The following is a 27527-nucleotide window of genomic DNA, read 5'->3' on the forward strand; positions in this document are numbered from 1 at the left end:
GTCACACAGTCCTGGTATTGTGAAGCTTATGTAATTACATGTTTATAAAAAAGTGTAGTGAGATCCTCAGTTTGGGAGCTGCTCTAGACATTCTGAGTTTTATATGGTATTTATTTTCCTCTTGCAGTCCTTGACATTCAACTATCTTAAAACCATATTCTACACTTACTCTGTAAGCAAAGCTCCCATGATATCAATAAAAGTTTTGCATAAACATTTTTCCCCTTTATGATTGTTCTGTGTTAATGTTTTTTAACTACGAGTTTAGCTTCCTAAGGGAAGCCTAAACAAACCCAGGGAAAACGTAATATATACACCCAGACATATTAAAAGCAAATTATATATATTGTACATACTTAGCTTTTCCCCCCTTACACTTTGGGCAATTCAAAAACCCATAACTGTTATTTAATACTATAGCCAACAGGAGGTTTTTGCCCACTGGTACGATTATAACAGCTTGCACTTCATTGTTGAAATATTTGTGTACATTTTTTGTTTTGAAAATGACCTATCTAGCATAAAAACAACCATTATTTCAGCTTTGCTAATTCTACTGCCCAAATAAAGAAAAAAAAGTGAAATTGAACCACAATATAAACTATAACAGAGAAATTGAAAACCCGTGCATAATACACTGACAAAAAAAATTAAATTTAAAAAATTTGTGTTAAAGTTACAAAAGAGAGAACTTGTAAACATCAGGCTTTGGTTAAAAACAATCAAAAGTTTATTTAATTTGAGGTGTATGATTTATTTTGCTTCTTGTTATCAATAATGGCAATGTATCTTCTGAAGGATCTCTTTGCCTCTAATGTTGCATACAAATAGCAATGTTTCATTAAACAGTTATCTTTTTCATAGTAAAACCTAAGGGAAGCAAAGGACATATGCAGTATATCATTCTAAAAATAATTTAATTATTGCAGAAACAGTTATCAGTTCAAAAGAAAAAAAAGACATAAAACTTTAAATAAATATTTTTCAAGAACATTACAAGAAAGAGGAGCTAAAAAAAGTAAGTCAGGTATAAATTGAAACATGAAGCATAGCTTCGTTTTTAAAATGTTTTAAAGAATGAGGAAACAGTTTATAAAATATTTATATTCTGCTAAACTTTTGCAATATATATATGCCTTAATATGCAGAATTTGTAAGATGTTGAGACCATACTCAAAGTATTAACAGCATTTAAAAAAAGACGGAATTGTTGACTCTTTTAAAAGTGTAATTTTTAGAAATATAGACTATGTACCAGTCAACGTACCTTCTTCTCAGCGGATAGAAGGGCACATGACTATGTGGTAAGATATACTGTATTTATACTTATTTACTTCAGTTTCCCTTGTTTTCTGATTTCTCACAGATCCAAAGTAGTATTTTCTTTCAGAAAAATCAATCTGATTCAGAAGCATGTACTTCAAGTGATCTGCCCTGCTTCTCAAGGGGAATCAAAATACAGGAACACCTTGTGAAACTGAAGACACCACCATAATCTAATCAGAAGGCTAAGCACTACAAGGATTGCAATTTAAGTGTCTGTTTCATTTACATTGTCTTCTGAGTGCACCCCTCATAATAAAATCGTGTTCTAGAACTATGGGGAGTGGGGCAGTTTTCAAGTTAAGCTAAAAGATCCTACTTCATTTTCGTTGTGCAGAGCAATGAAATAATCAATGTGTTGGAATTTAAGAACCTCATTTCCCCAACTGGTCCAACCAGGCTGCAGGCAGCGAGCAAACAACTCCAAACATTCCGCATCAGGTTTGATATATTCTGTCAGAATCTCTGTGCAAAAGAAAAAAAAAAAAAAAAAGAAACAAAGATGATGATAAAAAAGGAGAAAAAAAAAATCAATTTCCTCTGAGCTGTTGGGAGATGAAAAAAGGAATGTTGCATTAAAAAAAAAAAAAAAGACAGCAAATTAATTTCAAGGATTTCATCAACCAGCTTGACTATTTATAGTCAGAAAGTCATTTGAAATAAGTGCCCTTGAGATTTTGAACAATACTGTCAAAGCCTTCAATAGCCCTGATTTATTGGTTTTCATTTGGAGTCAGGGAATGAGGATTTCACTGCCTACACTGGTGACTTTTCAATTTTTCAATATTGTCATCGTAACATCTCCTGAGTACTGACTTGACTCTCTTTTTAAATACATGGACATTCAAAAAAATATATATAGTTTTCCTTCTTAAAGAGCAATTGCTTCTGATTATTTATTAGGGCTGCAGTACCCCCCACCTTTCGCAACACAAAAAGGACAGAGCAATTCGTGATGACATCCTATAAAAAGGTGAAGGAGAAACACCAGTTCAAGCATCTAGGAGGTAGTTAATACAGAGACTTCTTCATAAAACTAGAACCATTCTATCCTGGAAGCATTAGGAGAAAGATCTATTAAAGTGTTCTTTCCTTTAGTGATACAAATATAATCATATTTCTCTTACAATTTAGTATTTTTTAAATGTTTAAATCTAAATAAATAGATATTTTCTGTTAAAATACCAATTACTTCACTGATTATGAGGAATATTTGGTAAGGGGGGGCAGGTAAGGTATCCTGATTGATTGATTTTATCTGAAAGGTATTATTTCAAATATTTCTTACATTTTTGAATGGGGTACTTGTCAGACAGATCAATATAGCTCGCTGCTGGGTCAAAGGGATTCTTAATTGTTATGTTTCAGGGAGGTTTAAAGTACAAAAAAAAAGCTTACTAAGTAAAAGGTTTTAAAAAGTGACACAGTATGTAGGAGTGGGAAAGCCTGAAAAATACCTCTAGAACAAAAATATGTCCCAGCACTGTAATTTCTACTTCTAACTCTGACTAACTACAGAATTGAAAAAACTCCCCCTTTCTCAACTTTCCTCGAGAACTCATTCAGAATATTCACTATTCCTCATGAAACATGAGGTATAGAAAACAGTTCATTATTATATCAGGCATTTTGTTACCTGAACTGATCTCTCCGTCTCACTATCATTTCAGAAAGCAGAAACACATCTAATCAGCATACATCAGAGCAAGGGTGGGAACATTTATGGCTAGAATCCATTGTTTGATTTTCAGATCAGAGTTGCCCATCAAAGAATTACACTGTTCTATCTCATCTGTTCAAGCGCACATCATGAAATGCTCCTGCTGCTGGAAGATGAATATTCTCCCAAAGATCTACTGTGTGGCAATCTTACCACATGCTTTTTCTACCCAAACATTTTCCCTCCTCTGAAACCTGAAACCCACTTTAAACTCATTCTAATATTGTATTTTTAAAGTTTTTTTCCCCGTTAAAGTTTCCATACTTCTCACATTTTGGTACAAGCACAGGGCATGTAAACCTGCCCCAACTCTTTTAAAAACAAAAAAACAAAAATTCTGTAGATGATTTATTCACATTGGGTTTTTTTGCCACATAATACTGCTATTACTAATAATCTCATATCGGAAAATCTATTCCTTTTAATAAGCAGGCTAGAAAACCTAATCCAATCTAACATTTGCATAAGCGTCTGGCAGGTTTAGAACAAAATGTGCATTCTGACAGCAAGCCTGCTACACTGAACAGTGCTTTTTGGTCTCTCAAGAATTTCCCTCCCTCCACCTAATTAGACAGCTAGATAGTACTCCTTGAAAAATGTGCCTGTACCATTTTGCAAAGCCATCACCTAACAAAACAAAAAAACAAACAAAAAAAGTAAAACCTGTCATTCTTTTCCATGGTTTCTTTAGTTAATGATTGTTTGTGTACAGATATGTTGTCAGTATTTTAACAAACATCTCCCAAAAAATCTATTCCCCCAATGTAAGAAAGCCCATCTAGTAGGGGTATGTGCCCTTCCAAAAGAGGGAAACTCTAAAGCCTCAAGCTTTCAATAAATTTGCCTGGGAAGAATTCTGCTCTTTTGACTTCAACAGGGACCAGCACATGCAGCGCTTATTGAAACATCAGAGCTTTAGTTTCTTTTCCCCATTTAGAAATAAAACCCACTTTTCATAACCAAAAAATCCAAATAAGGAGACAATACCATTTGACCAACAAGGTTTTATTAAATATAAATTTTGGAGTACTTGTATTTTGTTTATATATATAATATGTATATATAGAAATGAGAGAGAGAGAGAATGAATATTGTTGCCGCAACAGGAAGTCCAGCGGCACTAGTATTACTAATTATTGAGCACCAAAACTTCCATCTTCTGAAAATAATTTTAAAATACCTACTATCTGACACAGCACAAGGGAGAAATTACTTCTGATAGGGATTACTTAGCTGTAACCAGAGGTGTGATGCCAACCTTTCCCTCAATTTTGGTGACAGAATTTAACCAGGGGTTCCTAAGAGTCTCTCCCACTTTCCCTTCCCCTACAGACCCTAAAGATCCCACTCTAGTACATGATGACTGTATGCACAGATGCAGCCAGATTATATTTACAATAATTCAAGCTATCACAATATAATTTTTCATAGCTTGGATTGGGTATTTACATAATCACATCAGGCAGTAACCCTCAGTGCAATGAAAATTAACATATATAGAGGGCAATAACATGGCCATATTTTGTTGGTATAAAATCTAATGCCACCAGTTTACTTGAACATTAACTTATAGCTTAAAATAGAATGTTATAGTAGTATCTTTGTTAGGGTCCTATGGCATTCCTACCTTCACAAGTATATGTTAACATACACTTGGGGACTGATCTTCAGACGTTAAGCAAAACTAAGTTTTTCAACTAAGTAAGGACTGAAGGGTCAGGCCTTTGATACCAAAAGATAAAAATATTATTTTCTCTAACAGCCACACATTAAAAATACTTTTACTTTTTCAGTTCTATTCACTATAAACACAAATGTCACTGAAAATCAATATTATTTTAACTTAAAAAGCCACTATCAACTTGCACATTTTGGGCCAAGTGTATTTTAGAACAACACTTATTTTAAATAAGAATTCAAAGAAAGGGTCGGTTTTGAAACAAGCAACCATTCCCCTGTAGTGTTTGAAACTCAAATACTGAAGTAGTAGGAACCTAGACAGGAAATGGTCTATATAAATGCAAGTGAAAAAACTTCATTGATTCATGGTCTGAAATGTAAACATAAAACAAACAGTGAAAGGAAATCAAATGACTGAAATTCTCTCATGTTTAGTAATATATTAGGAATATTGTTCACAACATGTGGGCCAGATTATCTGTGCAGACTGATTTGTGCTTAGCACAGGACCAGAAAAGGGTGGCAAGGGAGTGTTAGAGGTTGGGCAAAGATGGCATTATGCCACCTAGCCTTTGTCTAAGCCTCCAGTTGGCTGAGTTCCAATTTATGCCGGGCTGCCAACAGCCCCACAGACTACTGCATAGCACGGTACCACATGGGACATAAGGACTCCCTGTACATGCCTTCTTTAATTCCCTCTCAGACATGTCTCTACAACATGGCTCAAGGGGCACAGAGCTGCTACAGGAAGCAGGTTTTCTCTGGGCTTCCAACTGTTTTGCTCTGCTAGAGCAGGGTAAAGTGGCTGGGGCAGACCCAAGAATAAGGCCCAGGATTTTTAAGTTGGCTGTCTCTTCATAATTAATAGCTTCTTTACAAACTGAGGAAGAAATATGAAATCTCAAGAGCCAGTATATGAACCCGTACAGAACAGTTAAAAAAAAAATCACATTATTTGAAATTCAACATTGCTCAGTGTCCTCCACGTAAGAGAGCCACCCTTTACATATCCTAGCAGCAACAATGAATTGGACTAGAAGGAAAACCTGCTGTTATTTGAATCAAAATCATAAGTGATAAAATTTCATTTTAAAGTATTTGCATAAAGCAGTTTAAGTACATTTATAATGACATATTAAAACTGTGAGCACTAAACACAGAACATGTATCACCAGAAACCCCTACAGTCATGATTTCATAGTTAAATGCACTGCAGGAACCTGAATGTCTCCTTTTGATGGCTTGCTTTAATTTGCATCTTCCTCTTCCCCCAGAGAAATAAATTGTTATAATCAGTCATTAAATGGCTACATATGTACCAACATAAAACTTTACAATAGTAACAAGAAATCAAGTGCCAGACAGTAGCAATAAATACTAATATTTTTGGCTTTGTTGCTACTTAAACAAAAACACAAAGAATGTGTGTGTGAGTCATCAAGTTTCCTTCTCCCCATCCCCAAACTTCAGCTTCTGTTCATGTTGTTCTAAATAATCTAGGAATGTGGATCAGCTGCTCTCTACTGGCAAATCTAGAATACTGCCTTTAAAAAAAAACAAAAAAAAAACACAACCACCACCCTGGGTAATACTACTACTAAGAACATTTGCAATATCTTTAGACAGAGGCAACACCTTTATTCTTTAATTTTTGCTGTTCTAAGAGTAACCTTTACTTATTGAAAATATACATGTACATTAGAAAAAAAAAGTGTAAATCACTGGCCAGATGATCTGTACTCAATGGCAAATTTCTTCTTTCAGCAATAAAAATGAATAAAGTACAACAGGCATGCAGCAATTCTCCAAAAGAATTTTTGGCATGTAATGTACACACATCTACATCAGATATTATGTGAAAGCTTATTTTATGTACCTTTATAGGAATATGATGTGGAGCTGTCAAGTGGTGCGGTAAGGCTGAAGGACACAGTGAAGCAATGGTATCCAAAATGAGTGTGTCTTTTTTTTGCAGTTCTGGAAACACTACAATATGACTGACTATAGTTTTTACTGTTCATGTTAATGTCAACACCTTAATGTGGTGTTTTATTGGTCAAAACTACCAAACATCAATGTATTAAAGTATTTTTAATGGTTCTGCATGGGCAAATATTTTTTCCAGCAATGATTAAGCTATTTCGCACCTGGCAAAAATGGTAAATATCAACATTTTGCAATATACTAACGTGAAATGTTTTCACATCATTCTTCATTGTCAAAGTATCTCATGAGTGATAACAGTTTTCTATACTTTCAGTTGAAATTTGCTAAACTGATCAGTCTCACACTGAAGATTGTGCACTGGTAACAGTAGATTGTGTGCCTATAGTTTGTACTACATAGTGGGCAGATATAAATGTACATGAATTTTTAACATAATACTTCTCCATTTGTAAGCTTTTGTACATACAATGTAGCCTCTAGTCTGCCTGGTAGACTGTTTTAATTTGTAATTGCCTATGCATGCAGTACTAACCTTTGAAATACACTAGAAACTAGCTTTTTAATTCAGTGACACACATGCACAAGTGAGTGTTAGTGATCATAATACACAGCTTCATATTATGAAAATGCAAAAGCTATGAGAGAAAGCAGCGGCCTAATGAAATAGTGAAGACAAAGTCCACAAACAAGTCCTTGCCTCTAAACTGCAGATAAAGAGCATCATACAAGAGTCTCAACTGAAAACAGCAGATGCTGAAGTATAAATGGAAAGATCTCTGTAAGGTGCATTTGATTTTCATGGGACATGTAGCTTCTTCAGCCCTGTCAAGAAATTTGCCATCAAAACATATGCTGACATGATGAAAAAGACCAAATTTAAGTCTGGCAAGGGAGGGACAATCACAGCAGCTATCAGTCTTGAAATTGTTTTCTGCAGAGCCCAATCCTTAGCAAGATACAGAGATGATGTTTCAATACCAGCTATTCTTAGTCTCCCATGGGTACCTGAGTCTATGTCCCTCTTACATGCTGATGTAACAATAAGAAGCACAGACAAAGCTGAATTAGGGAAGCTGAAAGAATCCATGAGCTAAGAGCATGCAACAAAGAAATGACAGTGTATAGCAAAGACACCATGGCTGTCATACAAATAATGGCTGGACACAAATTCCAAACATTTGATGAACTGGCTCCTGAGTACTTCAGGCAGGTCCTAAAAGCTAATTCTATATCTGAAGTCTTTGACAGAAAACTGCAGAAAGACAGCATCAGACAGGATCTAAGGTTAGATGCAAGAAATACCAGGGGACTGGTGGACACTCCATGCTTCCATGGAAAGAGTTTTTAAACATGGCATCCAAGAAGCAGTCACTTGTAAAATTTCTCTGTGAATATACAGTTCAAAATGCACCTGAGTGCGTAGGAGCACGCCAGCACAAACACTCCTTCTTGCTCGATGCATTTTCAATAATGAAGTAACAAAGTCCATCACCACTAAGTGTGTTGAAGAAGTCCAATGGCAGGTCTACACTATGGGAGAAAGTCGATCTAAGCTACACAATTTGAGTTACATTTGTAGCATAACTCAAGTCAACATAGTTTAGATTTACTTACAGTGGGGTCAACACTACGCAATGTCGATGGGAGATGCTCTCCCGTCAACTCCCCTTATTCTTCTCGTTCCAGTGGAGTATCAGAGTTGACAGGAGAGCGATCTACAGTCAACTTAGCGGCTCTTCACTAAACCTGCTAAATTGACCCCTGGTGGATCGACAGCCGCAGTATCAATCCACTTGTAAGTGAAGACAAGCCCCAACACTTGAACAGTACTCAAAAGGAAGTGGACACAAAGATGCTTCTGCACGCTGTATGTGCCAGAGTGGCTTTTGGGTTTCTTGGGTGTCAAAGGAACTATAACAATTAGGTCATCTGACACACATGCTTTGGATGTGCTGTTCACTACTTTCCAAAAATGGAATATGCAGATAACATGTGGCCTAAAACAGGCACCACTACAAGCACAACTAACAAGCATTGTTTCATACTTGTAAAAACAATTTGTGGCACACTCACTCCTGACTTCTGCAACATACCTCTTGCTATACATGCATTAAGAGATATAACTGTCTCATCCCTATTTGATACTGGGGGGAAAAATCTGTGTTTAATGTTGTCAAAACAAAGGGAGCTTACCACTTCAGAGATCTTGCCAAGTTTGAAGAGTCTGACAGACAAGCTTCAATTTCTGGAGCAAAGCAGTACTCTATGACCAGAGCAAGAAAAGGAAACCCACAGAGACCTGAATTGTTTGCACCTCAATCTATTCATCAAAAAAGACAAGTCACTGGCCAAATTCCCCTCACATGAGGACAGTTTTGAATAGCATGTCAAAAGAGAATCTTGCCAAACAAAGATTTGGATGTCTTTGCATATAGGTAAACCAGATATTGGATCACCATTGCAACATATATGGAAAAATGTGTATGATCTACTTCCTATATTCTTCACGGGACCAATGGCATCTCAGCTCCTGGCAAGACCATTTTTATGCCTGTACCAGTAGGCACTGCTCTACAGTTAACTGCGTCTATAGTCAGAACAATCTTTACTTCATAGAACTATGGACATGCCAAGGCAAGGAAGACCGTGGTAACGCACACTCTCAATAGAGATCAGGAAGATGATGATAATTATGTTGACTAGAAATGTCACCAGTCATGTTTCAATGATACCAGTACAAAATGTATTAGATTTTGTTTTACCCTTTAGATTGTTGCTGTGATGCTTTAAAGTCACAAAGAAATTCAATTTTGTTTCTTGAAATAATACATAGAGCAATTACACTAACAAACAAAGGCAAATATTTCAAAGTGGTCATTTTAATGTGTTGATAGTGTCACTATTTATTCCTGTTTCTATGGTAATAGCACCACTTGACAGCTCTACATCATCTCTCATCTTAAAGTAGACATAATAAGCTTTCAAAATGACGTATGTGTGCATGCACATAGTGAGGGTACATTAAGTCTACCAAATCGTGGTGCCTACCACTCGCCTACAATGGCATTAGTACCAGATATTTGAGTGACAAGCAAGAAGCACACAAATGAAAGATGAATTCTGATCATATTTACTTGACTATAATTAATTTTGCCAAATCCCTGGCTTTAAATACTTTTGCTAATCCACAAAGTACAATATTTTGTTTTTAAGCCAGTTTCAGACCTGAATTCATATACAAGAATTCACTGTCATTTCTATAGTTTGTATCAGACACATACAGTATGAAGGAACTACTCTAGTACAGGATTCCTATACTAATCTATACATAATAGTGTCACCATCCTGCGCAGTGTGGATATAAGGCACTAATGCAGTGGTTCTCAAACTTTTGTACTGGTGAGCCCTTTCACACAGCAAGTTTCTTGAGTGCGGCCCCCTTCCCTTATTAATTAAAAAAAACAACACAAATTTTTATATTAAAAACTATTATAAATGCTGGAGATAAAGTAGGATTTGGGGGTGGAGGCTGAGAGCTCACAACCCCCCATGTAATAACCTCGCGACCTCCCTGAGGGGTCACAACCCCCAGTCTGAGAACCCCTGTACTAAGGGAAATCAGACATTTTGAGATGCAAGATCACCAGTGACCTAAGTCACTTTTGTCAGAATTGGATGGCAGTCTCCCTAGTACCTGACCAATGTCCAACACGGATGCAAGATAGTTGGCTGAAGTTCAATCCAAATAAGAAACTGGTAGGTAGGGAGAAGCCTCTGGAGGGTCTGGTAGTGGTGGGGGTTGCAGCTATTCCCTTGGGGGTTCTGTCTGCTCCCCTGATTCCCACATCACCCATTTCAAGATGGCCTACTCTCCCTCCACAATACTAGGGGCTTTGTGCATCCATTTTCCCATGCCAGGGTCTCTGCCCCCCATTTCCCCTTCAGCACTGTCTCTGTCTTCCCTCCATCCCCCACCCCTCCAAGCAGGATCTCCCATTCTCAGCACAAGGCCAGGGGCTCTGTTCCCCTATTCCTCTCTTCCCCCACTATATGGGTCCTGTTCCAACCCATTCCTCCTATGCCACAGGCTGTGTGACTCCCCTCCCACAAATCATACTCACAGAATCATACAATGTCAGGCTGGAAGGGACCTCGAGAGGCCAAGTCCAGCCCCCTGCACTGAGGCAGGAGCAAGTAAATCTAGACCATCCCTGACAGGTTTTTGTCCATCCTGTTCTTAACCTCCAGCCTCCTTTGGATACCTATTCCAGAGTTTAACTACTCTTAGAGTTAGAAAATAGTTCCTAAAAATCTAACCTAAATCTCCTCTACTTCAGATTAAGTCCATTACTTCTTGTCTGACCTTCGATGGACATGGAGAACAATTGATCACCATCTTCTTTATACCAGCCCCTAACATGTTTGAAGACTTTTTTTAACCTTTCATCTTTGGCCAGCTTTTCTATACGATTTGCTATTTTTGTCGCTCTCCTCTAGACTATGTCCAGAATACCTTTTTCCCCCCAGGATTGAAAGGAAGGGGAGCACTTCTGCCTCCCTCCCCACCACAGAGCAGGAGTTGTGGAGGCAGGACACTAGAAGGGAGGAATGAAGCCTTCTTCTCTCCCTCTGTCTGCCCCTACTGGCTGAGCATCTATAACACAGCTTTCATCAGGAAGAGAAATTATTTCTCTTCTGTCTGTCTGGAAGATAAATCAGTCAGGGTGTCAACCACATTAAATTCTATTGGGAGGATGAGCAGGGGTTATGCTGGAAGGCATTAAGGGGTACCATCAACAAGTTGCAAAAAGAAAAGGAGTACTTGTGGCACCTTAGAGACTAACCAATTTATTTGAGCGTAAGCTTTCGTGAACTACAGCTCACTTCATCGGATGCTCAAATAAATTGGTTAGTCTCTAAGATGCCACAAGTACTCCTTTTCTTTTTGCGAATACAGACTAACACGGCTGTTACTCTGAAACTCATCAACAAGTTGTTTGAACTGCAAACAAAGTGCAGAGGTACATGAAACTGTGGCTGCACTGAACAGATGACAGCAACTCCATATATTCCCCATTTCCCCCCGTCAATAGGATTCTGCCCACTGATAACTAGATCACTTCCTGAAATTTTGGAATTGATCTAATGTACCATTCAAAAGTTATCACATTACATACACTCAACTCGACTGCATTTCTGTTTGTCTGTAAAGCCGTTCCAAACTTGGCCAGTAAAGTCTTAAGAGGTCTGAGCCCCAGCTGCCTCAGTGACCACGAATCTTGCAATCATATAGATCAGTCTAGGCACTCCCATTAATCAACCAGAAAGACTTAAATTCTACAGCTTATTGCAGGACATTGCTGATAGATGGTCAAGGATTCAAGCTTGCTTATATTTCAGATTACTAAATTGTGCCCAATTACTTGTCTCCAGACACATGTATATTAACACCCACTATTAACAAAACAAAAAAACCCCCAAAAATAAACACTTCAAAAACTCCCTCTCAGACAAGAGTGAAAAGGAGTTGAGACTAGTACCCTATCCACAGACAACTCTGCTCCTCGGACACAATGCAACTTTCTACCATAAGAGTAAATCTTGTCAGTGCAGGAGACAGAGCTTCTTGGGGGTTGGACCAAGAATGTGGAACAGGAACCAAGAATCACCTCCAATCTCATCACCTTCTACTCCAAGTGCAAGGCACACTTCTTCAACCTGACTTCTACACCAGAAATACATAGCATTATATGCATATGATTTTTAAACCTGCAATAACCAACACTACACTGCACACACAATTTCCCCCCTTGGGAGAGGATGACCTGAAGAACGAACCACACATGACAAATGTTAGTCATGTCATTTAATGGACCACTGGAAGGCGCTCAGATACTACAGTGATGAGGTCAGTATAATTACCTATATAGAAGAGTAATCAAACTAGGATTTTGTCAGAAGTGTGTATGGAGAGAAGCGTGGGCTACATTAAAGTTGAAAGACTTCTACTTTGCACACCCTGTCCCCAAGCTCTCACACATTTAAATCCAGTAATTTAACTCAAACTGATCTCATTTATGGTAGTTCAAGATGAGAGACGCAGTCTCTTCAACAGCCAAGACCCAAACCAGTTAGAGCTTTATAAAAGTCAGTCAGTGCCTGGATTTACACCCAAAACCTAATATGGATTCGGTGCAGTGGCCAGAGAACAAGTCTAACAGGTTCCCTGTGGTTACTGGCACCTTCTGCAGATGGAACATGAAGAGTCTTCAAGTATAGCATATTTCAATGATACAATCTATAAGTTCATAGATTCCAAGGCCAGAAGGGCCACTGTGATCACCTAGTGCAGTAATATAGGTCAACATTAGATTTGGGTGAACCACAGTTTTAAATTAAGTTGGGATATTAGCATGAGCAATGGGCTCAAAGCATGTGACCAAAAAGAATCAGTTCATGTGAAAGAAGAGTTGTGTTAAACTTGTAGTGACCCTTCAAAATATCAGTGTTATCTTGAAGTATGGGCTGAAGTAAGAGAAATAAAACACAGTTAATTGGATACCAAGTGCAGTAAGTAATTTGCTATATAAGAAACTGTTTCATCTGGCCTTAACTGAGGTCTGATAATTGGCAATGCCATCGCTTGTTTGTTAAAAAGAGTATAAAGTCAACTCTTAAAGCGTTCACGGTTAATACCTGCCTGACCAAGCTGAAGCCAACCAATATGGGTCTAAGCACTCCTGGAGTTTAGCCTATTTATAAGTATCTTGATCAAATGCTTAGAAGTGTTTTGTTACTGTTTGGATGTACTAAATTGCTTATTATTTAGGCAGGTTTAGAGCAATTATAAATAGCATTTGGCCTTTCATTTTACCCAGCATAAATAATAATACTTCCAAAACACTTAGTGTGACCTCCTGTATAACACAGGCCACAGAACTTCCAAAAAATAAATTCCTAGAGCATATCTTTTTGAAAAAATCCAATCTTGATTTGAAAATTCATCATTGATCCGCCAGAGCCCCAGTTTGCAGACCCTCATGGCACTGTGCACAGGTCAAGAAATTCTTCAGACCTAGCATGAGCAAGGGCTTGGATGAGAGGCACCTTTAGTCTAACTGATTGGCTGGAGATCAACTCCTGTAATGTATAATGGTTATTGGTAATTAATATGGGTATGGTCTACTTGCTGTCAATTACTGTCATTTTGTTAAAAGTTATTTTAATTAAATCTGTGGTTTTAAAAAGATATATAACATACCCAAGGTTTTGTGCTATATGTGCATATTCTGTGTATGAAAAAATAAATAAATCTCTTCCACAATTAGGTGTCCCAGAAAGAAGACACTGGTGGTTTTAATTAAGTAAGCAATAATCAGTCTATTTTATGTATTCCCAGCCAGGGAAATGCTGCTCACCACACAAAGGAAAGAACTCAGGTCATCTGGAACTATTTCATACAGAATGCAGGAACAGAGCAATTTTGAAGTAGTTATAAAACTAGAAAACAAATGCAACAATTTTTTTTTATTTAAATTTAAGACCTCTGTCCAAAAATTTCAAACAGAGATGCCCAAACTTTGGTGCCTAACACCCATATTTAAGGAACTAAACGTGGCAGGATTTTCAGAGGTGTTGAACACTTGTCATTCCTATTGACTGCATTTGCTTGACATCTCTGAAAATCAGGCCACTTATTTGGCACCTATATATGGATTTAGGTGCCTAACTTCAGACATTCAAGTTTGAAAAATCCTGGTCTATACAAACACTATATTGTAGAGAGGTGTTCAAAGAACATACCAGTAAGAGGAGGTTTGTGTGAATGAAGAGTGCAGGGTACGCTGACAATTAATTTGTGGTCTGGAATTGGAAGTACTTCCACGTCTGATTTCCTGTTGTATAAAATCAGAAGAAAATAAATGAGATTGCTCAATCAATACTGTGATACAGGTACGCGTTTTCATGGGGTTTTGTCCCCAATGGGATATAAAAAATACAGAATACTCATTCACTATCAGACTTCACCGCAAGCCTTGGGGAAGCTAAATGTCTAAATGTTGAGTATATTTGTTTTCCTGAAAGATAAAGGGCAGTTTATGACATTTCAGAGGCTTTGGAGAAAATATAGGTAATAAAGGGATAAAACAAGAGGGGGAAAAAATCCAAACTAATCAATAGCTCTGTCACTTTTCAACTGCAGAATATCACCGACTTTAATCAAAAGAACCCAAACCACACCCCTACATTATGTGCATACACAAATACATACACACTGGCCCTCTGCTATGGTGAGGAATGCACAGCACAACCCCACCCACTTGTTCCTCCTGATTGGGGCCACCTGTTCATTTGACTGGTCCCCCAGTGAGAGAGAGAACAGACAAAAGACTGCTCTAACTTCTGATGGCAGTCAACAGCCCCCAGGCAGGTAGGACTGCAGCTGAGAAGTGTCAGCAAGGGGAAGCCATGTCCCCTTTCCCAGAGCCATGCACCATACACTGGCAGCTGGGAGAGACAGGAGTTGCTTTGGTCACTCTGTGCCACTGGAGAATTCCCCTTTCACTGGGATGATGCTCCCAAGGGTGACTGTGCCAACTTTAGGAGCAGTTTGCACCAGGTGAGGGGCAAAAAGTGACTGGTATGGCATAGATACATGCCTTAGTGTACAGGTACAGTATCACAAGTGTAATTTGTAGAGTCAAAATGACTAAGAACTTAAAAACTGGATTGTAACACATCACAAATCCCACTGATGATTACACCTGGTGATATTCTGAACAAAAAAGAGCTCTCAACCTTGCTTATAGCTGTTTCCATCGCTTCACACTGACTAAACAGAGATTCTAGGCTCCAGAGTGACACATAGTGACAACCCTGAAAGCTTATTATATAGCTTATATAAGAATGACACATGCAAAAAGAACAACCACTTAGAAAAATACTTACTAAAAATAGTCTCTCCTACCTTAATGGAAAATCTGTAATTCCTTGAACTCTCCCCAACACAAGGACTTCATAGGGTTTCTTATGGGAAGAATCTAATGGAAATACAAATTCTCCAGATCTGGTAATCTGACAAAAAGAAATGAGAAATAAATTTTGCATGCGACTTGGTATACAACAGGTATATTTTTTTCTATTAGTAATTATTAATCTCTTTCCCCCCTCCCCAAAATGAAGATATAAAATTTCTGCCTGCCAGTGAAGAAATAATGACCTTTAAATACAAAAACCACTAAGGGACAGAAAAATTATAGAAATATGCAGAAAAGCACCATGTTGCTTGCCCCACCCACCAAAAGCAAACAGATTCAGAACTTACTTTCACCCAGTGCCACTCAGCAAGAGTCTTCACAGACCAATGAGGATAAAGTTCATCCCTAACAAAACGTAGGTGCTTCTGTCTATTGGTCACCCATGTGACCACAAGACAATTTGGAGCAGCTAGTGATGGTATGGGAATTTGCTTGATTTGCCAGGAAGACAAGTGGTTGTATCTGTACCTCGGTATATTTCAGAAAGTGTATTAGCAAATACAAAACTAGTATAAAAAACAACAGTGAAAGGTGCTATATAAAGCCCCAACTCTGACATTCTTCTTTAAGAAACATTTCCTGAATACAAATAAAACCCCACAGTTAAATAAACTTAAATACGAGTCAAGAGTGACATCCAGTGGCCAAATATTTTATATATATATATATATATAGGTTGTAATTTTTATCTAAATATTTCTCCCATTCCCAAAATAGATCAGCTCTGTAAGAATTCTACTTTTGAAAAAGGCTGAGTTCCAGTCTTAATTTTGATAAAGATTACTGCTTTTAATCCAATACTCTCATTTGTACACCAGAATAAACTATTTGATGACACAATAGTTTCTGTTTATATTGTCGTTTCCACTCAAGTCAATACCATTCACTCTCGAATAAGAAATCTCCCATCTGAATGAAAAGCAAACGGAGTAACTTACAAGCGCAACAGTAAGACTGTTACAGTAATCCAGGAGTTCATACTTGTTACTGGGTTGGTGAAATCTAATTATAGAACATATTGCCAGTTTGGGGCGTCTGCCATGAGGCACTCATGGTTGTGAGCCACTCCAGACAACGTGACATTACATACAATTTTTTTTTTTTTTTTTTTTTAAAAAGAGAGTAGCTCCTGTTTCCCTCCATTTCCCAATGTCGTACAACCTTAACTGACTACACCAACATGTCTTACTGACAGACATACTTCACTTTAAAAGTCTATAATGTGTTATTACTATTTAAGAACACATGAAGAGAGTTAATGTTGTGCATATGAGTGTGACTTTCAGGATTGCATTGGTATGTATTGTCTGTGGCTGAATGCTAAAGCAGTTTATTTCAGAAGAGGCGTCTGGAACTCTATTTGGATTTTATGATTAAGAGACAAGGCATGGGGTGTGGATATTAATGTTTTAAGTAACAAATTATTTTAAAAAAAAATTGCAGACAGGATAGAATTGAAGTTAAGTATTTCCTGAGTTGGCAATTTTTTTGGTCTGGGTTTCAAAATTAAAAAGACCAGACTAATCCTGTGACATTAGAAGTCTGATTTTTTTTTTAATTGCAAGCTTCCAGAACTACAGGAGAGAAACTATATCAATACTCACTTTGGAAAGTTATAGGTCCAAATTCTCCACCATTTTCACCACTTCTACATGGTGGTGAGTATATGTAACAAACTGAGTCCTGGTGGAATAAAATTTATGTAGCTCACTTAAGAAATAGGGCCATAAATTCTAATGTAATGACTTTGCAAACTAGAGTTCTCAGTAGCTGACCCCATTATGCCTGAGAATTTCAGTACTGTATTATTAAATTTTCTACTTCTACCAATCAAGCAGAAAATCAAACCCACAACAAAAAAATTCTGAAGTTTCTAAATTAGGCCCCAGTCCCACAAACACTTATGTAATGCACTTAACTTTGAAATCAACAGTAGTACTCAGGGTAATAAAACTGAGCACATGCGTAAGTATTTGCAGGATTGGGGTTTTGCTATAAAATTGGCTTCAAGTTCTCCTGGAAAGTAATTTAAGTGCCAGTACTGTCAACCCTTTGGCACATGCTTAATTTGAAGCATTTGACTAGTCTCAATGAAATCCATGAGATTACTCACATGCTTCAAGTTAGGCAGATGTCAAAAAAAGTGTTTGATAACTGCTAGCTTAGGCCCTGATCTTGCAATGTTTTGGATTGCATTATCATATTATAATCAACTGTATCTGTGTGGAGGTAAAAAACCAAAAATAAAACACATAATCAGAACTTTGCAGGAACACTGCAATAGCACATGAACAAAATCAAAATGTGGGGTTTGGTGGGGGTTTTTTTTTGTTTTTAAAAAAAACAGTATATATATACATATAAATTTACAAAAAAGTTACCGGTTACTTCTTTTAACAGACTTGTTCTGCCATGGTGGATCTATCACAATTACATCATATTTATTCTTATCTAGAAAGAAAGTAAAATTGAAAGACTAGTTTTAAAACAAAAGCTAAAATTGTTCCCCAAAGTTTAAGCAACCTAATTACAAAGACCAGAAGACTAGACTGTGCAGAAGAGGGGCCATATCCTATTTTGCTTTTAAAAATAAAAAAAATGCTTCTAACTACTTTAACTTACTGCACTATAATTATCATTTTGAGGACATTGTGTCAGACTAAGATATTTTTCTGTTTTGATGGGTCACTGGGTCAGATATTAATGATTTTTAAATGGCTGATCAGTTAGAGCTATGGTTTTAGGCCACACAGACTCTGCTATGTTTTGTCACGTTGACTACTTATGTATTAATGTTTCAGCTATTATCCTGCCAGTACTGCAACCACCACTTTAATGGTCATAAGAGGAAAAAACCCTTAAAATTCTTTATCTAAATTCAGATTTCTGACAGAATTTGGCTTAGATTACAATTTTATTCAGTTAAAAATACTGACTGAGATACCCAGTGTATTTAAAAGGCACAAACATTAATTATTCACCGTGGAAGAGTATGTGTAAAGAATGATGCAACAACCCGTCATTCTAAGTTTTTAAGAACAGATTAGACCAGGCATGGGCAAACTATGGCCAGTGAGCCTTGTATGGCCTTTCAGACCTTTCAGTCCAGCCCTCGAGCTCCCAGTTATCTTGCCCCACTCCGATGCTCCAGCCGGGGAGTGGGATCCGGAGTTTGCCCCGCTCCGCGCCATGACTTCCAGAAGCAGCGACATGTCCCCCCACTCCAGCTCCTACATGCAGGGGCAGCCAAAGGGCTCTTGCACGTCTTTATCAAAACATGGGTGATTTCTTTTTAATTTTAAGATGGAATATTGGAGAGTGGGAAATAAAAGTAACTACCAAGTCACAGGTTATTGGTTACAGCCTAAGTAATTTATTCTTTTGGTAGTACACATGAAGGAATTAATGCTGGGGGGAAAAAATTCTCTCTCTTCTTAAATACCTTGTCATATTGTAGTTATAAATTATTCAAATGAGTAAACACCACATTCACTTAATGGATTATTGGGGGAAGCACAGAAATAAAGTGCTTAGCTAATTAAAGGAGCATTAGTCTGTTGAGTTTCACACAATACACTGCAGATGAGATTTTCAAAGGAGCCTAAGGGATTTAGACACCTTTCAAAAAGTTGGGCAACTAACTCCCATATGCATCTTTGAAAATCCCAGCCAATCTGCATGAAGATTAGCTCATTCTCAAACTTCCAATGGTAGCAGCTTGCTAATGTGTTCCCTACTACCAATACTTCAATCCACATTGAAGTCTAATGTCAAGATGATTACTTGAGAAGTGGCTCTGTGGCTTAACAGACAACATATTCCAACAGTGAGCAGATTGATGGGCTACTGACAAAAAGAGAAAATTTTAATGAGTAAAGATACTTACAATTCATAAGTGGTTGCATGCAGGAAATATCAGATAAAAGGAAACTGCTTTTTGGCGGCACCAGGTACTTCTGCCCCATTAAATTTATTATCTTTGCATAGTCTGTATCGTTCTCTGTAACGCATGAAAGCAGATCCTGCTCTGGAATGGATGTTTCCTCATCTATAATTTGTGCAGATCTATGGTCATTTTCATGCACAGAAGGAAAATCTTTTGCCATTTCACATAATTCAGCCATCCCACAGCCAACATGTCCTGTAACAACATTCTTGATGCTACTTTGTTTTGCAGAAATGGGGTGAAGAAAACCACTTTTGAATCCTTCTTCGATTAAACACCTGGTTCCTTCCAATAACAGCCCCCTAATCTGTACAGTAATAAGAGATACAAAGCAGAGGGAAAGGATCTTTGAAATGTCTGGTTGATATCTCTGGAGAATTAAACAGAAATTTCATACCATATTTGCTACATTGCAAATCTGCAGATCATCATCAGGACCCGTACTGAGACAAACAAATTTACAATCAGGAAAACTGAGGATGTCAGTATCCAGAAATTTTAATATGATATCTTTCCAGAACCTTAAACTCACTTTAAACACAACAGGTTTTATGCATTAAACTAAGAATGATAAAAAAAAAAAGAGTTAGTGAGTCAAATTATTATAACTTGTTTTTAGTGACCATCTAAATGACACCCTCTTAGGCCCTGATCCTGAAAGTCATTCATGCAGGCAGATCCTTGAACTTGCACAGAATCCCAGTGACTTTAATTGAGAATCTGGTTATGCACCTCTCATTGACGATTCCGAGCCTCAAATTACTACCTGCATCCATCATCATCAAGACCCCAATATTTTTAATTACAGTATATACTCGTTCATTAGCCCATTTGTTTATAAGCCGACCCAAGATGGATAGGTAAAAACCGTAAAAACTGTATGACTCTTTCATAAGTCGACCCTATATTTCAGAGGTTGGCAAATTTTGGCTCCCAGCCTGTCAGAGTAAGCCACTGGTGGGTTGGGACGTTTTGTTTACCTGGAGCGTTCACAGGCACGGAGCCCCTCAGCTCCCTGTGGCTGCTGTTCACCGCTCCCATGGGCTGGGAACGGCGAACTGCGGCCACAGGGAACTGAGGTGCTCTATGCCTGCAGACGCTCCAGGTAAACAAAACGAAAATGTATTAGATATTCAATTCAATGATTTCACAGAGTTTAAAATCATCAAATTTTGGTGTAGACCGTTTATAAGCCGACCCCCGCTCTTTGATGAGTCACTTTTTTACCAAAAATATTTGGCTTCTGAACAAGTATATACGGTATAAACCAAAGAATACTGTCCATTTATCAGTGTTGCCAACTATCATGAATCTTACAATATTTATTATTGTTTTAAAGTCCCAGCTCCTGGAATCATGAGATTATGTGGGAATCTTAACTTTTAAGTAAATTTCTAGCCTTTATGGTTACAATGAACTTTTAAAGGATCAAACATGAGAAGGCAAATAACAAGAACCCCATATTTATTACTTTTAAAGTCTCACAAGTAAGCCAATCTGAATATTTTTGAATACTTGGGGTTGGCAATATTGGAATATAATTATAGTCTTAGCATACACACACATTCAGGAATACCAATGAATGAATAAGGGGTCCCTAAAAAAAAAACCAACCAAACAAAAAAACACCTTAAAAAAATGCAGTTGCTCTGTTCCTACAACAGCTATTAATAAATGCTAAAACAATTTGAACTTACTTATCCTACGGAGAGGAACAACCTGGGGAGGTTAGCTTTTACTGCTCTAAATGCAAAGTTTAATTTTCTAATGGTTTAAAAAGAGGCTAGTAGAGATGACTAGTGTTTCATTAATGGCTACTGTTTGATTACACCTTCATTAAAAAAAAAACCAAAGTTGTGCACATAGCTAGTATCGGCAACCAAGAGATTTTTATCACTTGTCCGTCTTTCTCACTCCCTCATGCACTGTTTTTATTTTGCCCCAATTTTGCAAAGTGCTAAGCACACATTTAACTTCACAAACAGTGATCTCATTGGATTCAGTTCATGAAGTATGTGCATAAGTCTTTTCAGAATCAGGGTCTTAAACTGTAAGCAATTTGGAGCAATGCAGTTGTATAGCACCTACCATACTGAACCCCTAATTGGACTCAGACCCCTGGATCACATTATATTATAAATAATTTTAAGTTTAAAGCATTTTGAGATCTGTAGATAAGTGATGTTACCTGCATAAACAGATCACAATGTTTGGTTGGAGTATACAATGGGGATCCTATACATATATTGTGATGTAATATAAAAATTATGTATCTTAATATTTTAAAATACAATTTCAAGAGAAAAATAAAAATTAATATAGTGATCATCACCAATTTCAGGAGAAAGGAATGCAAATACGCCTTTCAACTGAGGAAAGTATTACTATTCAGGAAACACATAAGCATGTGCATAAGTGCTTTCCTGAATTGATGCCTTAAAAATCTATTGCTTTATGCATCTGGCTTATTTTTTTTTTTAATTATGTCATATGAAAGCGCCAATGTTTAACCACAGAATCAGTGTATACTCGTTACAAATATAATCTAAAAAAAACCATGTATTTCTAGTAACATGATCATGTATAAGAAATATGTCACAACGGTGTTAATGAATCCATCTGACACCAAATATTAATGTCTTCACCCCATCAAAACTGTGTTTGATAATTCTTTCAATATATTTTATCTATTTTTAAAAACTACACAAACTAATGTTCTACAACTTTGATGTATTTTTTTTGTTAGTAATAAATTATTTTGACAGTCTATATGTGATATAGATCTTGTTTGCAATCAAACAGAACTGAGGAAACTACCATTTATATAACATTTTCTTGCTTTTTACAATCAAATTTTTACATGAATTAGATTCAGTGTTGGACAGAACACAAATCATCACTTTACTGTGCATTTCTACTCTTATAAATGAAATGTCAAGACTAAAGATTCCTACTCAAAAAAGAAATTAAACTCTCACACACCCTCCCAAGTCAACTCACCTTCAAAGATGAGCACAACTTTTTTTTTTTTTTTTTAATAAGCCACATTTAAGTAACTTCACATTTCTACAATTATAATTTTCCATTTACCTGACTGACATGTTTAAGCGCAAATCATTTTACAAATGTTAAAAAAATTAAATACAAACTATAAAGCTTCAAAAACTAAAAGGAAGGAAAATTTTGGAAACATCATGGGCCAAACAGGATACTATATAAGATGTTAAAGAATGGGTAATTCTGCCCCTCTCCAGTGGATGTGACACATCAGAGCATCTTTGTACGGAGTTGGGGAATAATCTCAGTTCAGCATCCAATATACACATCATTAGAACTGTTTATACTGCCCAGGCTCAAAACCAGCATCTGTAGCATTTTCTTGCGGACATTACCTAGCTAGCTAACTCAGTGCTTACTCCAGGAGGTTCAGCGACCTAGAATATCAAAGGTGTTATGTGAAACCAGTTTCTAGCTCTTTGAAATTTCTCAGCTGCAGTTTGATTTTTATACAAACACACACACACACACACACACACACACACACACACTTAAAATAGTCCCAGTATTGAGTTCTCCACTTGGGGACTGGTGAGACCAAATATTGCTTTAGCTGTAACAAACTGAAATTACAAGACTCATGCTCCATATATTTTGGAATAGTTTCAGAGGGTTTATATTCAATAAATTACCTATAGATACATACTGTACACTTGTCATTGTTACTATTGCTCAGGCTTACCTTTGTATGGTATTCTAAAGCATCCAGTTCACCTTGATTGAACACACTAATCTTTCTTTTATGTTTCTGCAGTGAAAAAAATATGGCAAAAAGAAAAAAAAAGAGTCAGCTGTACTACTACATGGCAAAAATGCTAGAGAAACACACACATGCCTTCAGAGCTTGTAACAATTTGCCATACCCTTCTTTATTATGAACTTAAGTCCTTTATCAAAGTCATCTTCTGTTGGTGCAAGAGTAATTTTAAAATCTAGGCTGATACAGATACAGTAATAAAATAATCTTACCTCACATGTTTGCCAATGCTATTCAATGATAACTATGCCACCTCACAGCTCATATTAACTCCAATCTTCACTGCTTAGTTTTTCTGTCTCCCTTGGGATAATGCTATGAAATCTTTGTTTGGTTGCCAAGCCCAGGGTATTGGCAACAAGAAAGTGTAACCTAACTCCAGAAAGCTACAATTATTGATTTACCCCAGATATCATATACGCAAAATTTAAAGGGAACAGACACACCTCATATTTCTGTATTTCAATGAACACTACATGAAGCACGTCAGCAAAACTGTCAAAAAAACTTCAAGCCCATGCACAAAATATATTTATCCACCCTTACCATGTTAATTAAAAAAAAATAACCCTCAAAACGACTTAATCATCCTTGGCAAATAAATTTTCTTTAAATACAGCCTTGCGAAAAGTGTAAGTATAGTCCTGCAGTTGTAAAACAGTATTTGCAATTAAAGTAAAAAGAAAAAAAAAAGTTGGGTTTTGTTTGGTCAATAAATGAAGTGCAATAACAATTGGCAAAGTCCAGAGATCCATCATTTTGCCCATCTTCATTAAATTTTCAATAATACAGCATGAAGGGTATTTAATATACACAGTAGAACCTCAGAGTTATGAATACCTCGGGAATGGAGGTTGGTCGTAACTCTGAAATGTTCGTAACTCTGAACAAAATGTTAAAGGTTGTTCTTTCAAAAGCTTACAACTGAACATTGACTTAATACAGCTTTGAAACTTTACTATGCAGGAAAAAATTCTGGTTTTAACCATCTTAATTTAAATGAAAAACAGAACTTTCCCTTTTTTTTTTTAAGTCGTTTACGTTTAACACAGTACGGTACTGTTTTTGCCTTTTGTTTTTGGTCTCTGCTGCTGCCTGATTGCACACTTCTAGTTCCAAGCGAGGTGTGTAGTTGACTGGTCAGTTCATAACTCTAGTGTTCATAACTCAGATTCTACTGTATACACCCTAAACCTATTCAGTTACTCCAATGGACATACACTCTTCTGAGTGTGCCTGGATATGCAGTAACAGCTTCAATATAGAATAGCAAACATGCCAACAAATGCTGTAAAAGTTGTAGTAGGGTCAGAAAACAGTGTGTAAATGAAAGGTGCTTTCTTAACAACATATCTGCACCAACAGCATTTTCAGAGATATAGCTGTTTCTTTGACTAACAATGAGTTGTTATTAATTTAAAATCAGTAGTGAGTTGCATTCTTTTCAGTCTTACATATAAATCAACAAAATTGCGAAGTTTCATTTGCAGCTTTGTTACTGATGGTTAGGCGTTAGCCAAAACACAAACAAACAAACCCCCAACAACTTGACTCTCAGATCTGAGACTGAGTTTGTAAAAAATAGTTGTTAAAAAAAATATATATGCCAGTTATTTATAAATTGAGCAAGTTTAACCAAGGAGTCATTCAAAGTTACTTTTTACAAAATATAACTACTGTAAGGTTATCTAAGCATCTGAAGTTCCATTACAAATCTTTGTTTTCAGTCTTTCCTTCCTAACATTGCTCTTTTGGGCTGAAATGGCTGACGATGGATTTCAGCCAAAGGTACTCTTTTTAAAAAGTTTGAGTAGAAACTACCCAGCCATTTTAGAAATGCTATTTACAAGAAAAAAAATAGATGAGCATATCCTCAGATATCAACAGAGCTCCACTGAAATCAGTGAATTTACACCATCTAAACACCTGGCCACAGATTTATTTTAGAACGGAATAATTATGGGGGGGAGGGGAGGGTTAAAATAATTTTAAAATAGCAGAACACAAAAATTCAAGCTCTTCTTGACCTGCTGCTCACAAACCGGGAAGAATTAGTAGGGGAAGCAAAAGTGGATGGGAACCTGGGAGGCAGTGACCATGAGATGGTCGAGTTCAGGATCCTGAGACAAGGAGGAAAGGAAAGGAGCAGAATATAGACCCTGGACTTCAGAAAAGCAGACTCTGACTCCCTCAGAGAACTGACGGGCAAGATCCCCTGGGGGAATAACATGAGGCGGAAAGGAGTCCAGGAGAGCTGGCTGTATTTTAAAGAATCCTTATTGAGGCTACAGGGACAAACCATCCCGATGTGTAGAAAGAATAGTAAATATGGCAGGCGACCAGCTTGGCTTAACAGTGAAATCCTTGCTGATCTTAAACACAAAAAAGAAGCTTACAAGAAGTAGAAGATTGGACAAATGACTAGGGAGGAGTATAAAAATATTGCTCGGGCATGCAGGAGTGAAATCAGGAAGGCCAAATCACACCTGGAGTTGCAGCTAGCAAGAGATGTTAAGAGTAACAAGAAGGGTTTCTTCAGGTATGTTGGCAACAAGAAGAAAGTCAAGGAAAGTGTGGGCCCCTTACTGAATGAGGGAGGCAACCTAGTGACAGAGGATGTGGAAAAAGCTAATGTGCTCAATACTTTTTTTGCCTCTGTCTTCACGAACAAGGTCAGCTCCCAGACTACTGCACTGGGCAGCACAGCATGGAGAGGAGGTGACCAGCCCTCTGTGAAGAAAGAAGTGGTTCGGGACTATTTAGAAAAGCTGGACGTACACAAGTCCATGGGGCCGGATGCATTGCATCAGAGAGTGCTAAAGGAGTTGGCGGATGTGATTGCGGAGCCATTGTCCATTATCTTTGAAAACTCATGGCGATCGGGGGAAGTCCGGACAACTGGAAAAAGGCTAATGTAGTGGCCATCTTTAAAAAAGGGAAGGAGGAGGATCCTGGGAACTACAGGCCAGTCAGCCTCACCTCAGTCCCTAGAAAAATCATGGAGCAGGTCCTCAAGGAATCATTTCTGAAGCACTTAGAGGAGAGGAAAGCGATCAGGAACAGTCAGCATGGATTCACCAAGGACAAGTCATGCCTGACTAATCTAATTGCCTTCTATGACGAGATAACTGGTTCTGTGGATGAGGGGAAAGCAGTGGATGTGTTGTTCCTTGACTTTAGCAAAGCTTTTGACACTGTCTCCCACAGTATTCTTGTCAGCAAGTTAAAGAAGTATGGGCTGGATGAATGCACTATAAGGTGGATAGAAAGTTGGCTAGATTGTCAGGCTCTATGGGTAGTGATCAATGGCTCCATGTCTAGTTGGCAGCCAGTATCAAGCGGAGTGCCCCAAGGGTCGGTCCTGGGGCCGGTTTTGTTCAATATCTTCATAAATGATCTGGAGGATGGTGTGGATTGCACCCTCAGCAAGTTTGCAGATGACACTAAACTGGGAGGAGTGGTAGATACGCTGGAGGGTAGGGATAGGATACAGAAGGACCTAGACAAACTGGAGGATTGGGCCAAAAGAAATCTGATAAGGTTCAACAAGGACAAGTGCAGAGTCCTGCACTTAGGACGGAAGAATCCAATGCACCGCTACAGATTAGGGACCGAATGGCTAGGCAGCAGTTCTGCAGAAAAGGACCTAGGGGTTACAGTGGACGAGAAGCTGGATATAAGTCAACAGTGTGCCCTTGTTGCCAAGAAGACCAATGGCATTTTGGGATGTATAAGTAGGGGCACTGCCAGCAGATCGAGGGACGTGATCGTTCCCCTCTATTCGACATTGGTGAGGCCTCATCTGGAGTACTGTGTCCAGTTTTGGGCCCCACACTACAAGAAGGATGTGGAAAAATTGGGGAGAGTCCAGCGGAGGGCAACAAAAATGGTTAGGGGACTGGAACACATGACTTATGAGGAGAGACTGAGGGAACTGGGATTGTTTAGTCTACAGAAGAGAAGAATGAGGGGGGGATTTGATAGCTGCTTTCACCTACCCGAAAGGTGGTTCCAAAGAGGATGGATCTAGACTGTTCTCAGTGGTAGCAGATGACAGGA

At 37.7% G+C, this 27527-nt stretch overlaps 1 protein-coding gene across 6 annotated transcripts in view; it reads right to left on the reverse strand.

Moving 5' to 3' along the window:
- Positions 1–707: 707 nt before the first annotated feature.
- The window catches only part of METTL4 (methyltransferase 4, N6-adenosine), a 29170-nt gene continuing 2350 nt past the window's right edge, over positions 708–27527 (reverse strand). For all 6 annotated transcript variants that reach the window (XM_043538791.1, XM_007064889.3, XM_043538789.1 and 3 more), the window contains exons 3-9: positions 23394–23459; positions 19595–19961; positions 18090–18159; positions 15996–16170; positions 15639–15745; positions 14474–14565; positions 708–1788 (exon numbers count right to left, since the gene is read on the reverse strand). In XM_043538791.1, coding sequence (XP_043394726.1) covers positions 1619–1788; positions 14474–14565; positions 15639–15745; positions 15996–16170; positions 18090–18159; positions 19595–19961; positions 23394–23459 — 1047 coding nt within the window. In that variant the 3' untranslated portion in view covers positions 708–1618. The remainder of the gene's footprint in view (positions 1789–14473; positions 14566–15638; positions 15746–15995; positions 16171–18089; positions 18160–19594; positions 19962–23393; positions 23460–27527) is intronic.

Source organism: Chelonia mydas, chromosome 2, assembly GCF_015237465.2.
Source record: "Chelonia mydas isolate rCheMyd1 chromosome 2, rCheMyd1.pri.v2, whole genome shotgun sequence".
In the NCBI taxonomy this organism is placed as follows: Eukaryota; Metazoa; Chordata; order Testudines; family Cheloniidae; genus Chelonia; species Chelonia mydas.